Genomic DNA, 21222 nt, shown 5'->3' on the forward strand with positions numbered 1-21222 from the left:
CCATCTAGGTATTCTCTGAAATAATTTAATACTTTTTCCTCAATAGCTAATTTTTTTTTTTTTTTTTGGTAATCATTAAATGCCAGGTTCTATGGTACACATATGCAAACTTCAGAAAATTATATGAAGGAGCTATGATTTTCCCATTTCTACAACAAAGCTACAGGAAGGTTACACTAGGCACCCCAAGTCACAGAGCAAAATAGGTGGAGCTGGGATTTAAAGCCTGGTTCATCAGATTCCAAGGTTTAGTCTCTTAACCATGATCCTATATGCCCTTGAGAGGCAGCGATCAAAGATACAGTTGCGTCACTAAAGTTCCCTCCCTATCCTGTCTCTAACTTCCTAAAACAGCTGTGCCCTCCCCAGCTCTCACTGGGAGAATGAAGTCATTTCACAGTGTATACCTGTCCCAAAACATTACATGGTACACCTTAAGTAAATACATCTTTTGTCAAAAATAAACATATTTTTAAAAAAGATTTATTGTCGTAGCTTTATGGATTTAAAAAACAAAAACAAAAAAGAACGGGATAAGAACCAAATCTTGATTCAGAAGAGCAGCCATATTTCTAAAGCATCTGTCTCTAAGCATTATCTCTAAGATAATGTGAACTGATGTGGGCTCCTTAGTATCGGTACGCCAGGTCCAATTCCATGGTTACTTTCAATGTCTGAGTTAGATTTCAGAGCTAAACCTGTATTTCAAAAGGTTAAAACTTGTGACTAGAATTTCCAGGCATTACAGTTTTAAGAACCAATTGAAAAAAGTCTCTGTCACTTCTCAGCCTTTAGTATTTAGTATTTTAGATGATCCTCTGAGGACACTTTCTTCCATTAAACCAACCCTATTGAGTTTTGACCAAAGGGTACATATCAGATCCAATCGCTGTGAAAACAATCTAGCCCATTGATTTAAGAATAAAATAAAAAGTACAGAAAGTTATCAAAATTCATTTACTACGATCAAATGTTTCCCCCAGACAATTCACAACTCTGATCACCATTAGTTAGTTCAGTACTTCCTCCTAAAGTGCTGAAGGACCTTGAATTTGGCAAAACCCAAATCCATTTGCTAGGGTCTTAGCTCTCCCTTGTGTATAAAAACGGAAATGCAGCTTGCTAGCCATTTTGCCCCAGTAAACTGACGATCCAATTTGAAAAGCTAAAAAATGCCATTTGGGAAAAGAAAAAGAAAATAAAATTTTATGTCTTTTAAACAAAAAGCAAGGAAAGGTGATACAAAGTGACAAAACAAGAGAGAGGGGGCAAAATACTAAAGGTATTATGTACATTATACTGTAGACGCTGCTGAGGCTGAAGCTCTAATACTTTGGCCACCTGATGTGAAGTCGACTGGAAAAGACCCAGGTGCTGGGAAAGACTGAAGGCAGGAGAAGGGGACGACAGAGGATACGGTGGTTGGATGGCATCACCGATGCAATGGACATGAGTTCGAGCAAACTCTAGGAGACAGTGAAGGACAGGGAAGCCTGTCGTACTGCATGCAGTCCATGGGGTCGCAAAGAGTCAGACACAACTTGGCAACTGAGCAACAACAGCAATACCTTAGATGAAGGACCCTCCCAAGCCTTGCCAGTATAGAATAAAGTCTTTGGGGAGAAAAGGACGTCTTACAGAATCTCTGATGCTCTCAGCTGTGATTATACCTAGGAGACCCCAGCTCCTAATTTCAGGCTGTATCACATCATACTTAATCCAGCCCAAACAGAGGAGACATTATTCTGTTTCAAAGATTTCCAGAGAGAGGAAAAATCCTCTTCATATAAACCAGGAAATATTTTTTATTATTTCTCATTATATCTTTCAACAAAGTTTCAAATATCTTATTTAAAATCCCAACTTCTTTAAACTTTCTCAGTACTTTTTCCAGATCTTCGTGGCTAACTCTCGGTGGATTTCTCTGCCTTTTTCCCAAGGAGGGTTTGGCAGAGGCTGCTTATAACGGAAAGCTGACTAACAGACCTCCTCCTTATTTGCACCCTGGTATAGCACAGCCTTTCAAGGCAGACAGGGAAACTCCACTAGTAGGTGTCACATTTTACTTCACTGATCTCCTTTACTCTTTTATGGTTCAGGAGTCTCTTACTCTGTTGTCTCCACTGCGCACTGTGGGAAGGCGAGACCCCACCAAAAATTCCTTTGGTGGTCAGTCCCTGGTGGCTCAGCGGTAAAGAATCCACCTGCCAATGCTGGAGACACAGGTTCAATCCCTGGGTTAGGAAGATCCCCTGAAGTAGGAAATGGCAACCCTCTCTAGTATTTTTGTCTGGGAAATCCCATGGACAGAAGGAGCCTGGAGAGCTACAGCTCGTGGGTTTGCAAAACAGTCGGACAGGACTTAGCACCTAAACACACACACAGACCTAACTATGGAGATGTCATTCTGGCACCAAAATTGTGGGAAACTCAAGCTCTTATCTGGTGACAGACTGGTTGAGGGGTAAAAGATGCTCTGTGCTGCCTTTCCTTAAGGTCTGGAAATCCTAGGGCTTCTAAAACTAGCTCTCTCTCTAGGGAGACAAAGATCCGAGGATGTGAGTCTTAGCCCCATCATTTATATAACATGGTCTGGGGCCTGACAGTGCAGGGCACTGTTGGAACAGAGCTCATACCTTCACCAGGAGCTTACAAAACCAAAAGAAACATCCTTACATTCATATGCAAGGACCGCACCATGAGAAGAGATCCCACCAAGTAAGGAACCTTTTCAAATGACAGTTTCGAAGGATCAGATCCACTGTGAAACAAAAGCAGACTCCAAAGTTCCTTCCCTCCATCAGGCTGGCAATGAAATATTATACAGAGCACATCATTTAGACTGCATTCCAATTATCCTCAAGTGCTGCGGGGCACAAATCACTCACTCGGCAATTAAATAAATTCTGGGATGTCACTAAATGTTTAGGAAGGGAAGGATTCTGAAGTTGGCAGAAGGACCAAAGGAACAGGAAGAATAGGAAAGCCAGGCATTCCATCCTTCACCCTCCGCCCACTGTTAAGCTTTACAGACACCCCAATTTTATGGGGCTCCCGCCTCAGTCATGATTATGATACTAGGAACAGCACAGCCCGTGCATGTTAGAAACACCTGGCCCAACAGGCTCATCCGACGTCTGCCAATTTAGGTCTATGAATGCCTGCCCTCAAAGATGTTTTTCCAAGAAATTATCAACATAAGCCAATTATTGGTTATGTGGAAACACACACACACAATACACAGTTGAGCACTGTTACCACTGTGGGTACTCCACGGGAAAGCTATAAAATGGTAATTGACATAATACTTTTAAAACCACATTAATATTCTCTTCCACACTTTCTCAAGGGATCATTCCTTGTTCAGGGGAGCCACCTATTGCCTTGAGTAGGATTAGGGCAAAGTTAATATGCAAAGACAAAAAAAAGACAAAACACCACCACTGACTTCCATAATAGGACTTGTGGTCCTACCAGCAGACAGCAGTCTAAACCAGGCTGTTGGAGAGGAGTTTCCTCAATTCTGAAGGCTCTTTACAATTAGGAGGTGAGACTGCTGGACAGGGATCCCCAGAACCGCTCTAGAAGCCACAGTGAAGAGCACCACGGCCAGGCCACGTGTGTACGGGAAGTTGCAATGTGACAGGAAGGCAGGATAGGGAGCCTTTTGCCCAGGAGGAAAAGGGGGTTAAGAGGAAGAGAGGTAAGACATGAGCCCTGAGGACTTTGTTCCTGTAGTATAAGCCGCTGCGCCAGCTCCCTGCATAGGGAGGAGGTTCCAGTGATGACTCTGTACACGGACGCTCCGTGGAGCTTGCTGGTTGGTGTGCACACTGCTGTGCCAGGAGGGGTGCCGTCTGGTTCCATGGGGTGAGGGCAGGGAAGCTGGGTACCCTCCCTGAGACCATCCTGTGTGCTACTTCATTTGGTTGGCCCTCCCAATTTGTATCCTTCATAACAAAGCTGTAACCACCAGAGGTACTTTCTGGATCCACTGTAGCAAATTACTGAACCCGAGGGAGTCATGAGAACCCCCTGAATTTCGAGTCAGTCGGTCAGTAGTGCAGGAGGCCCAGGGATCCCCGCAGTGTGGCTGGCCACCAAAGTAAGCCCAGTCTTACTGGGGACTGAGCCCTTGAACTCGTGGGGTCTAACTCCAGGTAGTTCATACCAGACTGACTTGCAATACACCTAGCTAGGGCTGAATGGAATATTCACTTCAGGCCCCAAACCTGGTATATTTTGCGGGGGAAGTTCAGGGAACAAGAGGAATGATGCAGCAAAGATGCCCAGAGGTAGATTTACTATGAAGGCCATGGAGTGTGGGCTTTAGGATTCTCACTTTACCAGCACCTCCCAAGGCTCCAGGAAGGTCCCTCACAGTGCATTCATATAGTCAGATACTTTGAAAGATTTTGCAAAAGTAAGGCATTTTTGTATCGCTTGTTTTAAAGAGCTTCCTGACTCACCCAACTATCAAATTCTAGAAGCTTCAGGCTTGACAACTCCCTGGTGGTGAGACTGTGATTTTTTTTTTTTTTTTACAAAATGGGGCTGGACTCTCCTGGATGTTCCAGCACACTGGGAAGAAAGCAACTAAGAGCTTTCAGATTCCCAAGTAGAGCGCAAAACAGCTGAGAGCACTAAGAGACCAGAGAAGCAGAGAGTCTTCATGAGATTTCAGGAAAGCTGACCAATGGAGACTGGGCAGGACCCCAGACTTTAACAGCACATGTCATCAAAGACACCAGAAGACGGGACTGGCTGCATGTCACGACCGCCAGTGACAGGGCAGACTGGGAGTCCTGTGCTGAGCCCAGCAGAGACCCACAGGACAGGGCACCTGCCCCAGCGTCGTGATAAAACCCCAGCGTCTACCTTCATCCAGATGCCATCTTGGGAAGGAAGATGGCCAGGAACCCCTAAAAGGGGAGAAGAACAGCCCACGGGAGGCATGGACGTTGACCTGACTATCCCCAAAAGACGAAGTTCACTTGAGACTGCCTAACACCAAAGAAATTAAGGTTTCCTCAATGGAGACAGGAATTTCAAAACAACTTTAAAAACCTTAAAAAAAAAAAAAAAAGTCAAATTGAGCTTTGTTTGAAATTGTGATCCTCTTCACTTAAAATAACGTGAATACAGAAAAATTTTTTAAATCTTCCAACTCAACAGATTGTCTAAAGGACACTGTGGGAATTTTTAGCATACTATGATTATAAAATAAAATTTGTTTGTGATGAAACCATAATAAAATTTTCAAAGAAAATGGCCGTAGTACTTCAACTCAACCTAAGTGTCCTGAGGCAGACACTGCAATCTTGTCACCAAAATCCTACCTTCCTGGGCTCACAGCCAGACCACAGTTCTCAGCCGCCCTTATAGCTAACGTGGTCCCAGGATGGCGTTCTAGCTAATGGGATGTGAGTGGAAGTCACGGAGGCCTATTCACTTAGAGTCCTTAGAACTCAGCACATACTACTCTCTGTGGTGTTCCCCAATTCTGGCTCAAGGGGATGGAGATGCTGAGGCTTGACAGAGTCCCTCCAGCCTCGATCCCTGAAAAGCCCAGGGTGGAACGGTTGCTTCTACCAACCAGAAACACCCACCTTCAATTTTTACCTGAGAAATACAATTCTACTTACTCTTTTGGACAGGCCCATGAATAGGGCAGGTTTAGGTCCATCTACTGCCGGAGTGAACACTACCTGGGGCAATAGTCTCACACATCAATCCTGTGCTATTTCATTTGGCAATCAATGAAATCAATGGGCCTTACTATTTGCACACGGAAGTCCAACCAAGATGCAGCGTGTTAACCAATCGGCAAGGCAGGTATGTCAACAATGACCAAGAAAACTAGCAAGTTGGATTCGAGGTGTTACGGAAGAATAGGCCAAGAAAAGTGAGAGTATGAGGAGAAATGTGATTAGTGTTTACTCGTGAAGGGATCAAAGGTGTGGTGGCAATTAAGCGGAGCCCTGGAGGATGAGGAAAGTGCCAAAGAAAGAGGAATGTAGGGAAGTTCATTCTAACTGCATTTGAGTCCTCAAACGTTTCATCCAGTGGGAGGTGATGCTAAAAACAGAAAAAATATTGTTCTGTTCACCCCCAGGGAATAGGATCAGGACCAGCGAGCAGCAGCTATAAGGAAAGAGGATTCTGTTCAAAGGGAAGAAGAACTAACAGTTGGGGCTGACCACTGGAAGGGCTGTGCAGACAAAAGGTAGAGTGTCTCCTCTACGGATGGTCAGCCTCTTGGCACAGGTGCTGTGGAGGATGTGATTTAAGTGTAGGACAGGGAACTGTTCCATTGAGCTGTCTTCCAACTCAGGGACTCTATGTATCTCCGATGCCTCTGCCAAGCCGGCTTTGCACAACATTTCCAGGAGGAGGGAGAATTATGTTAGCCCTGTTACAGCATTTCTTATAGAGCAGTCTTTGCCAAGTTCCCTTTCAAGGCTGCATTGCTTAGGTTCACCCAGTGTGTTCAATCATCAGCCAGGGGAGAACATCTGTGTACATTAGGCCCACGAGAGCCCCTTGCATAAAATTTTATTATCAAGAAAGAGCTTAATAAGCTGATATTAAACAGGATGGCCACTGGTGAACAAGTAAACAAACGATGGACGGTAAGCATCTGTTTGAACGCCGAGGCCATGAGGCATCCCGCATTAATCGCACGGCCTGGTCAATGGCAAGTTATCAACTCACGCTGAATATGGAGACACAGTTTCCAAGAGATGGGATTACAAAAAGGCATATTACAATAAAGCTGCTCTGAGAACAGTTTTATCCTTCTTGGGCGACTTGGTATCTTGCGAGGCACCTTAAGGTGAAAATTATGAACATCAATTTCATAGCATAGTTTTGTAAAACAAACTAGTTTTCCATTTTTAGACATACATGTTCCTTTCATTCAGTTCAGTTCAGTCGCTCAGTCGTGTCCGACTCTTTGCGACCCTGTGCATCGCAGCACGCCAGGCCTCCCTGTCCATCACCAACTCCCGGAGTTCACCCAAACTCATGTCCATCAAGTCGGTGATGCCATCCAGCCATCTCATCCTCTGTCGTCCCCTTCTCCTCCTGCCCCCAATCCCTCCCAGCATCAGAGTCTTTTCCAATGAGTCAACTCTTCGCATGAGGTGGCCAAAGTACTGGAGTTTCAGCTTTAGCATCATTCCTTCCAAAGAAATCCCAGGGCTGATCTCCTTCAGAATGGACTGGTTGGCAAAAGAATGTGAACCGAGTGAAGAAACACTAGACCAAAAAAAAAGGAAGTCTACAAGATACACAATACTACCCTAATATGACTGGTAAATTAGTAACTTTCCACTTTCTTCTTATAAGTTTATCATTTCATCTTCACAAGCATTCATGGAGTTTCTACTGTGTGGCAGCGCAGCGCTCATCATGGGTGGTATAAACTGAAGAAGAGAAAAAATGAGGTATTCTAACCTTGAAAACTTTCTAGGATTCATAAGGCTATTTACTTGAAGAGCATTTTCCATTGATTATTTAAAAAAGGATACATTCAGCTACCTTCTTGCCCAATAAACAAGATTATTTTGCTTGTAGCATCTGGAAATTATACATTTATAAGACAGACTTTAAAATGTTGGCCTAGGTTCTTGTCTCATTTCCTAAAATAATATCCAGGTAGTTAATTTATTGCTCACATAAAAGAGAAAGGGAAAAGAATTTCCCCTAGTTCAGAAATGAGTATTAAGCAAAAACTCTTCCCATTAGCGAATGGATCTTAATTATGCAACTACAACCTCACAACAGTGAAACAAAAGAAACTCATAAAACCATACTCTGAGGCCACTGGAATGCCTGGATGTGACAGTAAAACCACCACACAAAAGTTACATTTCACGTGTCACTGTTCACCCATAGAGATAAGCCATGCTTTCCTTGTCCCTTTCTTCTCAGGATACCACAGACGTCAATCTTTTCAAAATTCAGATCATTCTCTCTCATCATACGACAGCCTGAGTAAATCACCTCTCAAGTGGGGCCGAGACCTGTCTGCCTGTGCTATCCAATCTCAAAACTCTTCCTCCGTGGCCCTCCCACCCACCTACCTACTTACAGCCTGGGTCCTAAAATCCACGTTTTACAAAGCTTGGGAACCGCATTCCCTTCTGATAAAATGAACAACTCACAAAAACAGCTTCTATTTTGTTTGGTTTTCACCCAACCATGCTTACTATTTCCAGTGCGCATTTACCGGCCCTGCCTGGAATGCACATCCCAGCCTGTTCTGTCTGCCTTGGTTCTAAGTCTGTGCCCAAAAACGAAAGTGCGGCTAAACCTTCAAAGGTAACAGTCATGCCCACCTGGGCATTCACACACGTGGCTCCTAGGAGCAGTTTGATATTTCTGTGCTCAAACAGTCTAAGATCACAGACCTTAGTCAAAACGAAGAATCGACATTTTCCAAAGCAGGGAAACAAAAAACAACCCAAACTATAGAATACCATTTCCAAGTGTCAGTGACCCAAGTCCCAGGCCCAGGCTGCATCTGCAAGGGACGGATCAGATCAAGCCAACATCAAGCTCCCAAATGCATCAGCATTCACTGATTCTGTTGTTTCTAGCCAGCTGTGTGACCTTGCAGAGTCACCTAACCTCTCTGGACCTCAGCAAAACCAAGAGAGTACAAAGGCACCTTCCAGTGCTAATGTTATGTGCGTCTAGGAAACCGCAATGTAGTCAGAAGAGACTGCTGTCCTGAACTCTCTCAGCAAGACTTGCAAAAGTGAAACTCCGATTAAAGAACATAAAATGAGGGGGAACAACGAAAAAGACTTCGAAAGCCCACTTCCACATTTTGATTCTAACTCCAAGTGAGGCATGACCAGGCAATCACTAGTCATAAAACATTAGCGGGTCTCATAGCTCTCATAATCCTATGTTTCCAGTGACCAATTCTGCTCTCGCAAAACAACTCCTCATTATCTTCCAATGAATTGCAGAATGACTCCGCTGCAAGAGCAAAATGACTTATCTCTGTTCAAGAGCCCCTTCTCTTCATAGGGGCAACCAGTCCACCTCAAACGGGTCCAGCCACAGGCCTCTATTTCACCGAGCCAACAACGCCCCACAGAGCAGGAAGTCGAGAAAGCCACACCTACCCTCAGCCACTGTTTCTCCGTGAGGGCATCGCTGTAGTCCACATCCCGCCGCTGGCGAGACCCCCTCCCAAAGATCTTCTCCTCCTCCTCTTCACACGTCAGCCGTTCCACCTCGGCGTCATCTTTAATAATCCACGAGGGCAGCTCGTCTTCCTCCATCAGGCGGGGCTTGCGTTTCGGGTTCCGGGCATCCTCTCTCCGCCGGTCCATGTCCATGCGCTGGAGAGATGAACAGAAGTCTCACCAAAAGGCAAGGGGATTCTGTATGGTGTAGACTTAGCAACAGGAAAGTCTCTTTGCAAGTCACCTCCTATGGCTGCAGGGCCCCTTCGACATCCCCCATGGAGCTTCTGTGCTCTGACTTGTTCTAGCTCACCCCTAAGGCCAAAATCTCTTCCCTTCCCCTGTACCCATCTTTGAAATTTAAGTACTTAAAAAAATACTCCTTAAAAAATTCCTTTTCTTAGTTTATGTGGGTGCAAAAGCTCCCCCTTAAGTAACAGTGAGAAAATTCAAATTGGGGTGTATTTTAAAAATATAACAGCAGAAATTGATATAATATTATTATAAATCAACTATATTTCAATTTTTTAAAAAAGGAGTTAAAAATATGAGCCCTGGTGATACAACTCATTGCTGCGCTGGTGTAAAAGTATTCTTCAGGCATATAAAATGGAAAGTTCACTAAGAAAATTTCCTGTACCTCAACAGGGCTCATGCTTTTAATCAGACAACCAGGAAGAGTTAGTCATCAAGTATCACTATAAAATAGCCACCCTCAGTTGGACTTGGACATGTGAGCACATAACTGGTTTATTAGTCAGTCAGTCGTGAATGTATTTAATTTTCAGTGTACCCTGGGCTCTGGCAGAGGAATGTCCCTCAGTTCTTCAGGTTTCAAAAAGCTTAGCTCTTATGAAGATATTATGCCACAGAGTGACAGATGTCAAAGGAAATCTCATCTCAACTGATGTAAGTGAAATGGCTTCCTTTCAACGGTCTTCAAAATGCCTATATCCCCATGTCCTATTTTCCTTTTTAAAAATCCAGTACACTGGTAAATAAAGTGCCATGTATTTGCCTTTAACCTATAACTAAAGAATGTGATGGTTAAAAAAAGCAAAAACCTCCACTGAATTGCTGTATACATTCGTTATATGTGTCTATCACTGGCGAGACCATTTCTACAACAGACAATTAACCATGAAATGATTTACCTTTTCCCTCTTCCTTCAGCTCTACTGTACTGAAATGAGAATTCAATATTAATTTTTTCTTAAGTGCTAAAACTGGTAACAGGATGTAAAAGAAATTTCTGTTCAAGTCCAAACGGGATCTCTAGAATCTATTTAAAGTTCAGAGTTCCTTAAACTAGGCTTCAGCATTTTTGGAAATCATTATATTCCCAAGATGGGCTGGGCTTGGAGCATGGCGGAGTCCCATCGGTAGATAAATGTGGCCGTCCTGTTCTGTCATCTGCTATAGTTAGCTGGAGAGGTTGCTCTTAATCCTGCCTCCTAATGCTCTGGTATCAGAAATGGGGTCCAACAAACCTTTGGAATCAGCACACAGAGGATGCTTAGTTAACAGTGCAATCTAAACAGGGGCCTCTCAAGGTCATTTCCTAATAGTTATTAGATAGTATTCAAGAAAAATAATTTTTTGTTAAGGCATTGTACGGAGACGGCAAAACATCACCACTTCCGTTTTTGGTTATATGATTAGCATTTCCCATACCAAGACTCGTAAAATGACTTATGCCATGCATTAGTCCACAAATGAGAAAATAATTCTCTTTTAATATAAAAGAAAATAAATTGCACTGCTTTGCAAAAAAATTTTTTTGATGATTAAAGTTCTTATGACTGTAACTCTTCCCAAAGATTTCTACTTACAGAAGACAAGTACAAAATCTGAAGTTCATATGCAAGTAAGATTAATTTATCATTTAGCTATTACATGAATATGTTTTGTCTTAACACCCAATAACCTTATGCTAATGTGTATGATTATTTTTAAGGGGAAATAATAATGCCTCTGTAGGGAACAGAGCAACTTAAAAGCTTTCTAAAGCTTTTAAAATGTTAGTATGTTAGTACAACGTTTCAGACATGAATCTTGGCCTGTCAAAAATCTCTTTTAGTTACAATTCATAGGTAATCAGTATAAGAGATAACTTTCTGAAGTCAGTTTTGGAAGGAGAAAACAAGAAAAAATATTCAAAATAAAGGTTTTATTTTAAAGAGATTATCTGCATAATGTATATTATTTAACTACAGTGCCTAGGATACAAAAATCAAATAATATGTCTGTATTACTATATGGTCTTCCCTGGTGGCTCAGACAGTAAAGAATCCGCCAATCCCTCTGCAATGAGGGAGACCTGGGTTTGATCCCTGAGTTGGGACGATCCCCTGGAGGAGGGCATAGCAACCCACTCCAGTATTCTTGCCTGGAGAATCCCCATGGACAGAGGAGCCTGGCAGAGCTAACTTTAAAAAAAAAAAAAAAGTGGATTAAGAGTTTAAAGTTTTGAATTCCAAATCTAGCTCACATTCCATTCTTGTTTCTCACTGCAGTTTTTAATCTTAACTGGCAAGGATTCAATTTGATTTCCTGCCCCCTGGTGGAGGTGCTAATGAATAGTGAATTGGCCAAAGGCAGCAGGCTGATTAAAAGACTTTAAAAAACCAACACAAGGCAAACCAAACCAAAGCAAAGCAAACCAAAAATCTGTATTATCCAAAAATGAGAAGTCAACCTTTAAGAAACCAGCACATGTTCACAAAATGAAACTGCCCACAGAAAAGCCTTCCATAGCCAGCTTCACCTGTTCCCAGTTAAAAGAAGGCTGAGCCTTGGCCAGACATCCAATCTTTTTTCTTTTTTCCGAGGCTTTCAATTTTTACAAATACCCAGCCAGAAAGGCAGAAAAGAGAAGTACTCCTTTTCCCTTATCTCCCGGCTGCTGATGGAAACCTCCATCTCTGAGCCGAATCTGATTTGAATAATGGCAGATAGCTTATCCTTTCCAAGGGCCTCAAGAGTGTCTGAGGCTATAGCGGTGCTGAATTATTGCCAATAAGTGATCAGCCAAGGAAGCTGAAGGCCTCTTGCCTCGGTGTTCCCCAGTCATCTACATTTTAATAAGCTCCTCAAGGAGAGAAAAGATTAGTCTATTTCCTAAGTGTATCTCTAATCTCCCCAAACAGAGAATAATCTACAAAGGTGGTGATCGGCAGTCTGAGTTAAGAAATTTAGGTTTTATGAACACCCTGTGTTGACCATGCTGGTAAAGTCTTCTTTCTGTCATTTTTCTTCAAAATGGCCTTACTATGGGTAGGATCGTTCATTTTATAGGGCAGGGAGAGAGTGAGCATCCCAGGGTAGGAGCTAGTCCTGTGGCTACCTAAAAGTTTCCTGAGAAAGAATTAACTGTCCTTTATCTTGAATCATGGTGTGTGACCACAATCATTGTTCCCAAGACAAAAGTCACAAAAATAACGTAAGCTTTCACACAGCTGGGACTCCCTTCTCAGACTGTCTAGGCTGAAGAGGTGGAAATTGCAAACCCTGTGGGTCATATTTGGCTCAGGGTCATATTTTACTTGGCTTGAAGTGTTAAATTATAATAAAAAAATCTAATTTAGTTGCAAACATCTTGCAATCCAGAGAGTGAATACAAAAACCTCACTTTTTAGTTTCTCTTGAAAAGCTGGAATTTCTGACTACATGGGACTTTCAGCTCTGTCTCCCTGAGACAAAGCAACTCCCTTTGTTCACCCTTCACCACCATCCACTCACCCCTGTTCCACTTGCTTCCCTCATGCAAATCATCTGTCTGAGACCTGGGGGCTTCAAATATGGAAGCTTTGATTGGGGGTTCCCCAGCATTTATTCACTCACTCCACAGACAGGCTAAATGTTAGGAAGATCAAAAGATTAAACACATTGAGCGGAGCCTTTTTAGGTCCTGACCTATGCTGATATCCTCATGAGGCTTGAAAATTTGCAAATATTTATTAAGCATCTATTATGTACCAATAACTGGTCTGAGCGCTGGGGATACAGAGGTAAATAAGATAGCTATAGTTAATGCCTTAAGAATACAATCAAATATGACGTCTGAGGGCCTCACTCACTAGCCAAGAGACTTGCTTCCTTCCCTACTGACCTTGTGGCAGGCCAGAGACATACATCAAATTCAGGTTTTGGCAAGATTACAGATGATTATGTATCCTGGAAAGTCAATGTTGAAACATCATGGATATTAAATTTTCAAATGTCAAGGTTCTTTGCATCTGCGTTATACCAGTGAAAGGCAACCAATTTAGATCTTTAAGGGAAGGCTATACCTTGATGCAGACCTAGAAGGCTGCTTCCCAGAACCTGCCTGCCAATGCAAGAGATGAGAGACAAGGGTTTGATCCTGGGGTCAGGCAGATCCCCTGGAGGAGGGCACGGCAACCCACTCCAGTATTCTTGCCTGGAGAATCCATGGACAGAGGAGCCTGGTGGGCTAAGGTCCATAGGGTCGCAAAGAGTCGGATACGACTGAACCAATTTAGCACGCACACTTTGAATCTTACCTAGAAGGTTGCTTAGGGAGGCTCTCTTCAACAGGAAAAAAAGAGAGGAGGTCGTCTCAGTTCCTGTCCTCCTACTGTCCCCCTGCCCCCTCCAGGGAACATATTTGTTTGGAGCCCTAAGGAGACAGCTAAGGAATAGCTGTGAACTCTGCCTGGAGGAGCAGGGCAGGTTCCCTGAAGGATGCCTCCCAGCATTAGAAATGAGCTGGAAGCGGGGCTGTGTCTGTGGTAAGCTGGGGACCACACTGCCTGTCCTGAGGGTTCAGCTGCTACTCAGCCCTAGCCAAATGCTTCCATCAGAGGTGGGCCTGGTATTACGGCCCATGCTCATTTTCAAGAGAAGCCAGAAATCAGGATTCTTTTTTGTGTTGGCAACAGACTTCAAATTTTTAAAAAACACGGCATGGGCCAAACAAAATATGTCTGCAGGCTAAATCCAGCTAGTTTGCAGCCTCTGAACTGAAGGAAAAGGCTCAGGCTTTACAAATGAAATTTGGCCAGGGCACACAGGCCCCAGACATCGTGCATTTAACAGAAGGCGGCGGGGAGGGAATGAGGCATTTGTTTCCATGCTTTTCTGTAACATTACCATAAAAAGATCAAATTCCTCCTCTCGTCGAGCAATCATTTGGTTCAGAGTCTCGTCGTCGGGCACTTCATCTTCTTCCTGGGATTAAGAACAGAACAGAACAGAAGAGAATGAGTTAGCAGGTTTCCAGGACAGAGGTTGGACAACTGGGGTGAGGAACCAGTGACTACGGTGAATCTCCAGAGGCGATTCTCCAGACCAATGGGACCCCATTTCAAGCCAGAAAGAAAACAGAAGGGTCACTTGCCATAAGTATTTTGCAAGCAATTCAAAGCATCTTTCCAGAGCAAAAACTGTTTAGGCAGGAAACAGTACACTCGAAGAAACACCAGTTCTTCTGAGGGTGGGAGGGGGTGTACCTTGATTCCCTTAATTTTTTTTTTTTTTGGCCATACAGCGCAGGATGCAGGATCTTAATTCCCTGACCAGGGATCAAACCCATGCTCCCTGCATTTGGAGTACGGAGTTTTAACCACTGGCCCACCAGGGAAGTCCCTTGATTTCCTTACTTTTAAAACAGGTTACTTACTGTCTCCCTGCCTCAACGACCTCATCTGTAAAATGGGCATGACATTTACTCCACAGAGTAGATGTAGGATTTAAATAAGGAAATCCCCATGAGAATGGGTCTAGCATTAATTCTTTTAATTCCATTAACCTTATGCACGATATAAATGCTTATCTTCAAAGCTTTATGAAGAACACAAGTATGTGAAACATAGTGATAAGACACAAAGCAAGACCACAAAAATCACATCAATATATGTGTCAAATACATAGCCTTTAAAATATGTTTAATCAATGTATTTCAGTGGGTGCTATAATGCTGCTGTCACAGCTGTGGCTGTGACTACTCAAAAGGTATCAGTAACAAACCCCCCCAAAACTCTTCTTAATGAAAATAATTTAAATGCGGTAGAGAAAGCAATTACCCAAGGCCTCACATTTTCATTTTATAATATGTTAGACCAAGGCACATTACATATCTGAAAATTCCTCAGAAACCAACAGTTCTAAATTTTTTTAGAAATGTTATTCTATAATTTTCACACTTAAAAGATTCCAGAGGTTGGGTAGATACTACAAAGCTTATAGTCCAAAATGCTTTTTATCATATGCTGAGTCAGCTTGTTAAAAATCAAATGGGGAATTTCAGTGTATTAGCAGAGGGAAGAAAGGGAAACCCAGAACTTCAAACATCCCGTTTCCCAAGTCATATTGATACATTCAAAATGAGGCAACTTGTTCCAGAAAGAGTATGAGTGTCCTAGCAGCTTAAAGGAGATGCCTCTGTCCTAAGACAATGCCTGGTGCACTGTGTCAGAAATGAATGCAAGTCAGTAACGTAAAAACTGATGACTCAAGATAAAATTACTTGTGAAAAACCTATGCTAGTTCATCTCTTGATGGAAGGCAATTTGTCTGAATACATTATTATATTTCATCTGACAAAGAAATAGACTAGTTGGAGTGGGCTGTGACTGCAAGATACAAAGAATTTGGTTAGTATATCCTCTGGTGAAAAGATGTCTGGCTTTGTCCACCCTATTCCTAAGATCATGTTATCCCCTCATAGCCTATATAGTGTCAGGTTGGACTTCTCCCAAGCCCAAGATGAAAAGATGCTCTTGTAAACTGGCAAGAAGCCTGGCTTTCACAGAGCACAAACTGGCTGACAAGTGGGCAATACATCTGCTTGGTTTCCTTATGGCCTAGTGCTCCATGATCCATCAACCACAGTGATAGCTGCTGCAGATACTCAGGATCAGGGACCCTGACTGCAGGCGATCAGGGCCCACAAACATCTTCACATCAGGACACGTGCTATCCAGAAAATGGTAACATTTGTCCAACACACAGACAGCCTGGAAGGGGTGTGGAGCCCCAGCAAGTCTGCTCGGTTAGAAGCAACTGGCATCAGATTCCACTGAAGGCCCCACCTGGTGGCCCTCAGAGTGAGCAGACCTTTGGTCCTGTCCACAACATCCATGAGAATATTTGGTCCCTGCCAAGTGGTTCTGGACAAATATCAAAGAGCTTTTGGTGTGGACCAAATATCTTATAGATCAAATGTCTTAACGGATGTTTTGGACAAGACCAAATATCCTGCAAGGTCCCTGAGGACTAGGAGAGGTCAACATCTCCCTGAGGTCTCAGAAGGTTGCAAAGGTACAGGCAACACTAGATTCCAGCTAACACAGGTCAGGGTTATTTCCACAAGGCCTACATAAAACAAAACAAGCAAAAATGTCATGGAGACGCCTAGCTGAATATCAACTCTGCTTATTATTTTATTTTTTTAAATTTCCAACTGTGTAAAAAATAAAAAATAAATCACCTGACAACCTGATTCTAAATCTGTATCAAATATTCAATTTTGAGAATCAAATCTGTATCAAACATTCAATTCCTAGAATCAAATGTAGCAAATTACTTAAGATCAAAATTTTAAAAATATGAGTGAATGTACGTACATATGCATTTTCATCATTTTAGTGAAATCTAACAGATAACTAATCAAATATATAAGGCTGACAAGTGAAGAGGCATAACAGAAAAGTGCTCTTCAATTTGCAAAAAGATGCATTTCAGGATTCTTTTAAATATCAAGAACTACTTCACATTTCAACTTATTTCAGAAAAAAAAGTAAATAAGATTTTTGAAAGAATCTGGCTTATAATTTATAGAAGATTTAAAAAACATTCTACTTAAGGCAAAATCAAACTATAGTTGACCTTGAACAACTGTGACTAGTCCATGCATATATTATAGGGGGCCCTTTGATTCCTCTGCATCCCCAGATTCAACCAACTACAGATGCATGTAGTGCTGTATTATTTAGTATGGAAAACATCTGCATGTAAGTGGACCCACACAGTTCAAACTGTGTTGTTTCAAGGTTAACTGTATATGTAATATACACAATGAAAATAGTATTCCACATGAATATGTGAGACCAACCCATTTTTCCATTTATAAACATGGCACACCAAACCAAATCTGTCCATCCCAAGTTAATCTTATGATAAGGACTGATGCTGGTATTTTGTATAGTCTTATAGATTATGTACTATATCTCCTAACTCTTTCAAACCCATTTGGGAATGAAAATGTAGTAACAAATGACTAAGACTAGCAATCTAAAAAAACACAGCTACCCAAAGATTCCCCGAGAGAAACAAAATCGGTGCATTCTTGGAACAATGTTGGCAAATAAAAAGAGATTTCTTTTTGTCAGTAATTTTCTCAGACTTTGGTCAGCTCTTAACAGGAGAATTTGGAGTGGAGGTTAAGGTCATTCTTTTTCCAATAAAAGTATGATTCAAAGAGCTAAAGACAGCTGCAAGGGCTTCTCCTACAAACATATTGAAGTTCTGTGATCCCTGATCAAAAAGCAAGAGAGAAAAAGGGCTCTGAAGGATGGAGAGAGAAAAAGCAAGGAGGAGCCCTTCGGTTTTGTCTAGTCTCATCTAGCAGCTTCTTTCAAGAGGCCTTTCTGGAGTTCTGCATCCGCCCTACAGAGGGCAGCACTCACAGTACAATCGAGCGTGCAGGTAGCATCTCTCTGGCGGAAACCAGGGAAGCACCCGCTAGCCAAGCCTTCAGGTCCCTCTAGCAGCTGCTTTTAAGACACTTGTCTGGATCAGTTTCACAGGCTTTCTGTGAAATTTTTATAGGGGTAAGATAGCGGCTAATTTATTCATTTAATTAACACCAGCCCAGGAAATGCTTTAAAGAACAAAGAGGTCCTTCTTAACCCTCGCGAGACTCAAGGTCGCTGACTTCCTAGACTCGGCTTTCTGTCGTACCTCATTTTCCTCTTCGTGCTCCAGTATGGCCTGCAGGAAGGCCCTCCGCTCATGGCTGGAAGACTTCTGATCAAACATGCCCGCCTGGATCACCTTCTGATCCACATTCAGCTTGTACTTGGCGGCGGCGAGGATCTTCTCTTCCACGCTGTTGACGGTGCAGAGTCTCAGCACACGGACCTCGTTTTGCTGGCCAATGCGGTGAGCGCGGTCCTGCGCCTGCAAGTCCTGTTGGAGAGAATCACATGATTGAGGGCCAATGCATTTGGGTTAGTGGCCACGTTGCCCACCAGAGAGGAAACCAGGGAGGCGTTACTTAATCCACCTTTACTAATGCAAGATTCTGCTTACATTTATAAAATATACAAGCTACCTTCCTTCGAAAAATTCAAGGTCATTGCTAGCTGAGGGAATCTGAGTTCAAATTAACCAAGCCAACTGAAATACATCAGGTTTTGAAATCCAGGTCTCAAGATGGTTTTTTTTTTTTTTTTTTTCTTGTTGTTTGTTTTTAATGTGTCCCTAGGTTCACCAAATTTGCCCCTAACTAAAAAATAAAAATAAAAATAAATTTGATGTCACAAGTATGACTTGGATATTAACTACAACTAACCCTAAGTTTCGAAGGTCTTCCCTTGTGGCTCAGATGGTAAAGCGTCTGCCCGCAATGCGGGAGACCTGGGTTCGATCCCTGGGTTGGGAAGATCCCCTGGAGAAGGAAATGGCAACCCATTCCAGTATTCTTGCCTGGAGAATCCCATGGACAGAGGACCCTGATAGCCTACATGGGGTCGCAGAGTCAGACACTACTGAGTGACTTCACTTTCATTTTCAACCCTAAGTTGCAGGGTTAAAGTGAAAGTGAAAGTGTTTGTGGCTCAGCCCTGTCTGACTCTTTGCAACCCCATGGACTGTGTGGCCTGCTAGGCTCCTCTGTCCATGGAATTCTGACAAGAACACTGGTATGGGTTGCCATTCCCTTCTCTGGGGGATCTTCCTGACCCAGGAATCAAACCCAGGTTTCCCTCATTGCAGGCAGATTCTTTACCATCTGAGCCACCAGGGAAGCTAGTTGCAGGGTTAAAGGAAGGTGTTAAAGATGATTATTAAGATACTGCTGAATTATACACACATACATTATACATATATCACACATTGTTCATAAAATGATTGTCCATGTAGCAAATTTTCTGGGATCTAATTCAAATAATCAAAGACTCAACCTTTAGTTTGGGGGAATGAAAGGGAAAGCTAGTCGAGTGGTAAACAAGTCAACATTTGGGGGATAGAAATTCCACTTCTGAAAATGCATCCTAAGGGAATAATCATGCATATGCACAAAGATTTACAATAAGGATGCACCTTTCAGCATTATATATTATTTATAATTTTTTTAAAAAAAGCAGAATTAAGTAAACATTCAACAGTAACAGATTGGTGAAATAAATTAGTCTTCTACCATATGTGCCAAGATAGTACATTAAAATTATACTGCAGAAAACTTAATGACACAAAGCTATAATATGTGAAAACTGCAAGTTATATATGAGTATGTACGTTATGCTTTATGTGCATATATTTATCTATACCAAGAAAAGGGAGAAAGGACAAATACTAAGAAGCCAATAATATTTACATGCATTGGAGAAAGAAATGGCAACCCACTCCAGTGTTCTTGCCTGGAGAATCCCAGGGACAGGGGAGCCTGGTGGGCTGCCGTCTCTGGGGTCACACAGAGTCGGACACAACTGAAGCGACTTAGCAGCAGCAGCAGCAGCAAGATTATAGGTGTTGTTACATTTTCTTCATTTTATTTTCATGTGGTTTGGCATTTTTTTTTCTGCTTTGACTATATTATTCATGTAATAAAAAAATAAGGTTTTAATGAAATCTTTAAATAAAAACCTTCATAAAGCTATGAGGCAGAGTTACCTAATTTTAAGGCCACATAAAAACTTGTTGGCATGTCACTTTTATTTCGGTCCAGGTAATGGCTTCTGGGCCAATGTTAATTAGTTGTTTCCATGTGTCCTCCATTAAACCCATGTACATTTTTAGGGCAAAGGTCTGTCCCATATCCTGCATCCCTGACATCTTGAAAAATTTTTTTGCACAGAGCTGATACTCCATAGCTATAAGGCCATTATCTTAACAAGATGAGTTTCCTGGTCACTCGTGCAGCACTAAGACACAACAAGCTGAAGTCTGCCCAGGAGACCTGACTTTGCTGGCCCTTTATAATTAAATGACTAATTGGGCAGAAGTTTTTTTCTCAGAAGATATCTGAATGGGAGAGCTAAACTATGAAGACAGCTGGGACTCATCCAAATTAGATTATTTTCCAAAGAGGAGAAAGTGAGGTAGATCATTAAAAGCTGAAGGTATAGAGTCACTAGGGAGGAAACCCTACACTTCCTTTTCAAGCCCTGAGTTCGGTCCTCTCTCTCCACACATCTTCACCAGAATGGCTGAGCAGCAGCCGAGTTGGGAAGTTCTGTGCCATCCGCCTCGATTATTTCCCAGAACCCAAAATGGGCCCAGTGGTAAATATTCCAGGCTCCCTGGGTCAAGAACAAACATTGAGCAACTGTTCCTACTGAAGGCTGATATTCATTTTTCTTTCAATTGCACATTTTATATGTAAAAATGTGAGACTCATTCTTTGCTTGTATTGTGGTCCAGACTCAGGTGGTTGGCCAGACTTACCCCTGGTTATAGTTTGAGCCTGTCCTAGAAGATGCTGATAAAACATAAAATACTAAGGTCCAGCTTGCAGCAGATTATGACAGGTGAGGAAGTGGAGAGCATGGACCATCTACAAACAGGGGAACAAGTTCTTGAACCCTTGGGAGCTTGTTGCCATTAGGTTTCTGTTGTTGGTGGTGGTGGTGGTGGTGTTTTTTGGTATGTTTACCATGATCTGTTTGGAAAATAGCAAAAATGACTATTTCTAGGCTGAAGAAGTTTATGCAAGGTAAGCCTATGGGCTTCTATGCCAAAAATTGGGGGAAATATCAATATTATGACAAAGAGATAAGTATTACAATCACTGAATGGATTATTTACCATTTCTGCGGTCTTAGAGATCTGGAAC

General features: G+C 42.4%; 1 protein-coding gene across 7 annotated transcripts in view; it reads right to left on the reverse strand.

Moving 5' to 3' along the window:
- Positions 1-21222, reverse strand: part of SMARCA2 (SWI/SNF related, matrix associated, actin dependent regulator of chromatin, subfamily a, member 2) — a 180738-nt gene that overhangs the window by 56184 nt on the left and 103332 nt on the right. For 6 of the 7 annotated variants that reach the window (XM_025281569.3, XM_025281570.3, XM_025281567.3 and 3 more), the window contains 3 exons: positions 18129-18356; positions 14319-14396; positions 9141-9359 (listed from right to left, as the gene is read on the reverse strand). In XM_025281569.3, coding sequence (XP_025137354.1) covers positions 9141-9359; positions 14319-14396; positions 18129-18356 — 525 coding nt within the window. Of the gene's footprint in view, positions 1-7138; positions 7428-9140; positions 9360-14318; positions 14397-18128; positions 18357-21222 lie in introns of those variants that run through there. The other variant, XM_025281573.3, reaches the window with a different exon arrangement.

The sequence above is a fragment of the Bubalus bubalis genome, chromosome 3 (assembly GCF_019923935.1).
Source record: "Bubalus bubalis isolate 160015118507 breed Murrah chromosome 3, NDDB_SH_1, whole genome shotgun sequence".
Lineage (NCBI taxonomy): Eukaryota > Metazoa > Chordata > Mammalia > Artiodactyla > Bovidae > Bubalus > Bubalus bubalis.